General features: G+C 32.2%; 1 protein-coding gene across 1 annotated transcript; it reads right to left on the bottom strand.

Moving 5' to 3' along the window:
- Positions 1 to 268: 268 nt before the first annotated feature.
- Positions 269 to 5,129, bottom strand: CYLC2 (cylicin 2). The gene is made up of 5 exons (XM_045840003.1): positions 5,125 to 5,129; positions 4,783 to 4,823; positions 3,109 to 3,230; positions 1,187 to 1,696; positions 269 to 1,042 (listed from the first exon to the last, which is right to left on the bottom strand). Exons 1-5 carry the CDS (start codon positions 5,127 to 5,129, stop codon positions 269 to 271), a joined length of 1,452 nt encoding a protein of 483 aa, XP_045695959.1.
- Between the last annotated feature and the right edge of the window lie 2,220 nt (positions 5,130 to 7,349).

Genomic DNA, 7,349 nt, shown 5'->3' with positions numbered 1-7,349 from the left:
AATCTTTCTAGGGATCTTTCATTTAATCCTTTATCTCTCCAAATTTATCATAAGTATGCTTCAAGTCCTTCAATGGATCATCTGTTAATTTTTTTTAACATCTTTCTTATATTTTTATGAAGATTTCCTGTCTTTTTTTGTACTGCTCTTTGCCTCATTTTTTAAAGTATTTGATTAAATATTTGAACCCACTCTCTTCACTCATAGATTCAGTTTCAGACTCTTAAAGCTTTCTCAGCAAATATGATTTTGAATCATTGTCCAATGCCTACTTGCCCTTCTTTGATTCCTTCTTTGATTCCTTCTTTGGTTCCTTCTTTGATTTCTTCTTTGATTCCTTCTTGGAATCTTTCTTTGCATCCTTCACATCAGCAGATTCTGGGTCAGCATCTGCTTTGACATCTTTCTTGGAACTTTTCTTGGCATCTTTCTTGGACTCTTTCTTACCCTTTGATTCATCACCTTTTTCACTGGATTTTGTTGTATCTTTTTCCTCATCTTTATCCTCTTTTGCGTCTATTGTTGCATCTCCAGATTCTACAGCTGACTTCTTGCCCTTCTTTGAACTTTTATCTCTTCGGGGTTCCTTTGTGTCTCCTTTTTCCTCTTCAGAGTCTGTAGTTGACCCCTTGCTTCTCTTTGAACCTCTATCTTTTTTGGAGGCTTTCTTTGTGTCTCCTTTTTCCTCTCCAAATTCTACAGCTGACCCCTTGGTTTTCTTTGAACCTTTATCTTTTTTGGAGGCTTTCTTTGTGTCTCCTTTTTCCTCTTCAGATTCTGTAGTTGACTCCTTGCTTCTCTTTGAACTTCGATCTCTTTTGGAGGCTTTCTTTGTGTCTCCTTTTTCCTCTCCAAATTCTACAGCTGACTCCTTGGTTTTCTTTGAACCTTTATCTTTTTTGGAGGCCTTCTTTGTGTCTCCTTTTTCCTCTTCTGATTCTGTAGTTGACTCCTTGCTTCTCTTTGAACTTCGATCTCTTTTGGAGGCTTTCTTTGTGTCTCCTTTTTCCTCTTCAGATTCCGCAGGTGACCCCTTGGTTTTCTTTGAACCTTTATCTTTTTTGGAGGCTTTCTTTGTGTCTCCTTTTTCCTCTTCTGATTCCGCAGGTGAACCCTTGCTTCTCTTTGAACTTCTATCTCTTTTGGAGGCTTTCTTTGTGTCTCCTTTTTCCTCTTCAGATTCCACAGGTGACCCTTTGCTTTTCTTTGAACCTTTATCTTTTTTGGAGTCTTTCTTTGTGTCCCCCTTTTCCCCTTCTGATTCTGAACCAGACCCCTTACCCTTCTTTGAACTTTTCTTATGTTTTTTTGAGTCTTTCTTTGTGTCTCCTTTTTCACCTTCTGATTCTGTTTCTGAGCTCTTACGCTTTTTTGTACTTCTCTTATCTTTTCTGTCACCTGGTTTTACACTGTCTGTTTTTTCGTCTTTTGTTTCTGTTTCTAAAGCCTGCTCTTTCTTTGAATCTTTCATAGATTTTTTTGACTCTCGTGAGTCTGTGGATTCAGCTACCAAATCTAATTTGTCCTTGTCTTCTTTGTCTCTCTTACTCTCTACACTGGGGCGATGAGTTGCTTTATATAGAGGCTGTCTCCTGGCAGCTAAATAAACTGATGGTCTTTCGGAAATCTTCATTAAAGACTGGTGCATCCATAACGGTCGTCTAGAACCTCCCGTTAATTGGTCTTCATCATATTTCTGAAATATTAGTTAGAATAATGATAAATAGTGTGTATGAGTTACACAGACTTTGTTACCAAATACCAAAATATGTTTTAACTTCAATAATGAAAATATTTTAGATTTTAATAAATGGCAAATAAACTAGATTTTATAGTAAATTTTTGCTTTTTCAATTTTATTCTTTTTGAACTAACTGCTAGACATGTCTGTCTAACTTCAATTTAGAGTATTTTCATAACTCCTATATTACTGTATGTTAAAGTTGATACAGACATTCACTTACCAATGACATACCAGAAACTCTTCACAAGCTGGAAAAGGCTTTTTTTTTTTTTTTTTTGACTCTGTGTTTTGAATTCTTGAAACATCTTGCCTAGCCTCCATTCTAAGACAAACTTGGAAACTAATTATTTTCTAATATCTAATAGTTTTCTGTTCAGGCAGATCCTGGTCTCTGCTGGTACATTCAAGGTCTCTGGAACTTACAATGCTAAAGGTGGTTAAAAGTAAAAGCCTGAAAATCATCCTGCATGGCAAGATATAAATTACCCTCACTTAGAAAACTACAGCAATGAAAACTGTAACATTCAGTGCACAGTAATTTGTGTAGAATGGTGCATTTTGTTTTCAACTTGTGACCAAATATTTGCAAAAACTTAATTGCAAAAAATAGGAAATCTTGGAAGGAATGTTAACAAATAGTGGGAAAATAAATTGAAAAAGAAGAAAAGAAAACATGAGGAGGCAGCAGAAACCTGGATCAGTACAGATTGGATACATTTCCTAGAATAAACAAGAGTTGATGATACATTTATCTTGTGAAAACTTTTCTTTCAACATTTTTATATCCCATGATGACTTCGGAAACCTTGGGAAATATTTATCTTCCAAATTCAGAATCCTGAATTCTAAATTACAGGAAATGAGGAGGCATTGAAACTTCATCAAAGTATAATGATTCAAGTGATGGGATTTCTCTAGCTGGGGAATATTTTTTAAATGTTTATACTAACTGTGGCATTAAGATCTACAGATTTCTGTGCTCTTGGATACATATTTTCTATAATGTAGGTTTACTGAGCAAATAGTTAATGTGAAATAAAGGAGAAATTTTTATACAGTGAAATGCAAATAAAATACATTTACTTTCTCTAAGTAGTAGAATTTGAATTACCTTTAACTTTACTGTTTCATATGACATTTAAGAGCCACATGTGGAATCAAATTGAATTGAAATATAAAACTCAGTTCCTTAGTGACACTAGCCATATTTTTTGTTCAGTAGGTACATTGATTGGCAGGCAAAGAAATAAAGTATTTCCATCATCACATATATCTTATTGGTTGGTGATGATCTATTAAGACATATAACTATATATGATTTTACAGGTTTATAACTAGGGAAATTATATGATCTTAATACTTACAGAAACTGTATTATCTTGTAATTGGGAAGGTCTTGATCTTATTTTTCTTCCTGGCCGCATTGGTTTGGGAAATTCTAGGGAAAAGTGTTGTTGATTCCATGATTTTTTGCTTAATTCACTGACTAAAATAAGAAAACATTAAACATACACTTTAGAGTAAGTAGTATTTCATCAAAACTAATAAGGCAGTTAGCTATTATATTTCATGTAAATAAATAAACAAATGATTAAATTTTTGTCTTCATTTATTTGGCAATATTTGAAATTCTCTACTATTACTATGAGAAAACAAAAATTGATTTTTCTATTCTTCCCAACTTTATAGAAAACTACATGAAGTTGTGATTGTAAAACTAATATAGTTTGTAAGATAAATGGAGATAAACCATTTTACTGCTTCCCTTTAGATTTTCTATCTAAACTAGTCTAGATTTTTGTTTTATACTCTTTTGGTTAGAATACAGTTATACTGAGAACAGAAAACATGGTAACTACTTTCGAAGCCTTCAAAGTAATTAGTACAGTGCCTGTTATAAAATGTTCAGGAAATATAGGATTGACTCTCAATGCTAATGTTTTAGATCAGTGATTTTTAACCAGCAATCCACAGCAGGCAGCAGATGTGCTGCAAGAAATGTTAAAACATGCAATACCTAAATATTTAGTCAGGGGCACTGTCCTCTTTTCCCTTAGATTGTCAATTAAGAAAACGACAAGAGTCATCACAACAGCAGCTGTTGAGTATGAATGAATCAAAGTTATGCCTTTTTTGTCAGATAGGCAAAAAATATGTTTTTTGGTCTGTGGCAGAATTGTAGTAATTAGTTTATGTGTGCCATGATACGAAAAAGGTTGAAAATCGCTACTTTAGATCGCCTTAGTTTAAAATCAATTTCCAAGCTACAAAAGTAGATGTCATGTACCTAAGAACTGCATTGTTAGAGGTGGCACAAAGAAATTGACAAATAAAGAGTACCTATAGAACTGTGACTGGGAGTCTAAAGTTACCTGCAAACTATAATGGAAATAAAGACATTTAGCTTGCCAATGGGACAAGTGAGAGAGGTACCTGCATTGTGTTTGAATGTGTGTGGTAATACTGTGTGTAAGTGAAAATAGCCTTGTCCTGTGAATCTCCTAAAGATGGAAGCAAGAGCAATGAGAAAATACATAGAATGAAAGGCATATTTAACATCAGTATATGAGGGAATGTTTAACATCACTGTGAGGGAAAATTGCTTGATGTATGAAGTCTTCCAATACAAGTTTGCCTGGCCTTGTCAAGCAATGAATTTTTTTAGCCAATTTAAACCCTGATAAAATCTATTAAAATGTAATAGAAGGCATTTCTAACATGGGTGAGAAGTGATTTATCCAATTTTTACACTGCCTTTAATTGTAAGATTATGTGATTGAATGATTTCTAACATATCAATGTCCACCTTCATGGTTCTATACATATTTGCTTAATCTTCTTTGGATTTAGAACCAAAATATCTCTAGAAAATATTCACTGAGCCCATGAAAAGGGTATCTTGGAAAATAAAGTGTTGATTTTTAATAATATTCCATGATAGCTATTGCCTTAATCACACTTTGAATGGAAAATAATTGCTTATCCCTAAAATTAATCATCCATGTTTTAAAAAATATATATATTAAATTATTTCTTACCTGGAATATAATTATCTTGTGCCCCAAAGTTTACTTTTTGGCTGTTAAAATCAGAGGGAAAGGTTTTAATTAATTTATACAAAAATCACTCTATTAATGATCATTAGTATGCCCATGCACTTGCCATCATCAACTAGAGAAATACTTTGCATGCTCAAATGTCTATCATTACGTAATATTATTTGGTCTCAGAGATGAGAATATGTTTGTGTTTGTTTTTAGAACAAACCTCAACAGAGCTAAAACAACAGGAATAAAATATAAGAAAAAAACCCTATTAACTTTTCATATCTAAAAGACATTTTTGAAATTTTGAAACCATGATTGAATTCATTTCCCTACCTCATGCTCCAAATGTCCTTCCAACTGAATTTTCATTGAGATAGCACTTTGAAAACATTATGCATAAGTGAAACCAGATTCTCAAAATATTTTCAGACTTAACTAAATCCAGATCATTCAATGACATATGTATGTGTGTGAGTGTGTTTATGTGTATGAGTGAGTCAGTATGTATCACAATATTGACATGAATTTTAATTTTTCTTTTGTTCTCTATAAAATCTGAGAAGTAAAATTATGTTGCAAAGTATTCTCAAATTATATTTCCATTTGTTTTATTACTAAATGGACATATTTGTCTCCACAAAGTTAGTTTCAGTCTACTTTTTATATGGAGGCAAATATTATAATTTATTAGAGAAATATTATTCTACTTTTTCCCATTACAAAAATAGAGTCATTGTTGGCCTTACACAAACACACACAAAATCAAACACATGGTTATCCAGTATTTTACTTATTTTGACATAAGTATAAATAATGAATTACATTTTTACAGGGTATCTTGATAACTACATGAAAGCTTTAGTCCTCAGCAAAATATCTGACACATTTTAAAATTTATCAGTCTTTAGAAATTTTGAATGAAATAATTGAATAAAATTAGGGTGTGTTGACCTGGTCATATGCTGTTTTTTTAAAATCTGAGGACGTGCATTAAAATCATTTGCCCCACTATTGCTGAATCTCTAGTTTTGTACCTAACCAACATATGATTATACATTTTTAAGAAAATTTGATGTACAACCATGGTTATGAACTACTCTGTTCTAAATGCTCTTAAAGATTACATATTTCAGGTTTATGAAACAATAGTATTAAATTTAAGATTTAAAAGTATTACATAGGTATGGTCCATTAATTTCTTGTATAATCTCTAGTTCATATTGTCTGGTCACCAGGCAATTGACTTAGAAATCAATAACAAAATTACAGAAAAAATACACAAAAATTGGACAGTAAGGAAGGCTGATAGAAGAAAAAATGATTCATTTGAAATATGGTGTTAGAGGCAAACTCTTACAGATACCTTGGGCTGTCAAAAAGACAATCAAGTGAGTCCTAGAGCAAATGAAGCTTGAAACACAGCTGGAGGTAAAAATGACAAAACTGAGGCTGTCCTCCTCTAGGCACGTTGGGAGAAGGCAGGGTTTTTTGGAAAAGGCAATAATGCTGGTGGGAAATAGAAGGCAACAGGAAAAGAGGAAGACCAAATGTGAGATGGATTGACTCCATAAGAGGAGACACTGAAATGAGTCTCCAGGAGCAGAGCAGGGCTGTTGAGTATACGACATTGTGGATATCACTCATTCATTCAGTCTGCAGAAGTCTCAGCCAATGTCAATGTCATGTAACAGCACAAATATTTGAAAAGTAAGGAGTTCCTTCTAAAGCAGTGGTCAAATAGAAATCACGATATATACTTATTTAAAAAACGACTGAACAATAATATATTGAAAATTGTGGGTTACTACTTATAATTCATACAGTAGAGTTTATAGCTTTAATTCCTTATGAAAAGTTTAAAATCAATGTTCTAAATCTCTGCCTAAAAATTAGAAAAATATTGAATTAAAGTTAAAGGGAGGGAGTTATTGATCTATAAGCCAAAATCAATGAAAGAGAAAATAAAATGAGAGAAAACTTAAAATTGTAAAACTTGGGATTTTTATAAAAGATTATTAAAATGGGTTAAGCTCTAGAAAGACTGATGAAGGATAAGAAAAAACACATTACCAATATTAGGACTAATGTAGGATTTATAAATATATAGATTTTGAATAATAATGAGGAATGTCATTAACAACTTCATGACAATAAATTCAACAAGTGAAATAGATGAGCTCCCTTTGAAACTCAGCTTGTTTATAAAAACTGGTACATGATGAAATAATAAAAATGTGAGTAGCTCTATAATTATTATGTTAATTCATTATCAAACAGAAAAACAGAGGCTCACAGCATTTTACTAATAAATTAAATGAAAAATTTAAGGAAAAATATTGCACATAAGTTTTTCAGAAACAAGAAGGAAAATGATATTTCAACTCATTTTTTGAGACCAATATAAATAACCCTAACCTTCTGAACCTCTCAGACATTACCAGAAATAACTGTTATAAACCAATAAACCGTACTAACCCAGACACAAAAATTCCTTAACAACTTATTAACTAATCTTATCAAACAATATATAAAATGGCTAATGCATCATGGCCATTGAA

Source organism: Phyllostomus hastatus, unplaced genomic scaffold, assembly GCF_019186645.2.
Source record: "Phyllostomus hastatus isolate PE091 unplaced genomic scaffold, TTU_PhHast_1.1 phas_contig_34, whole genome shotgun sequence".
Classification (NCBI taxonomy): domain Eukaryota; kingdom Metazoa; phylum Chordata; class Mammalia; order Chiroptera; family Phyllostomidae; genus Phyllostomus; species Phyllostomus hastatus.
This window is presented reverse-complemented; position numbering and strand designations above follow the sequence as displayed.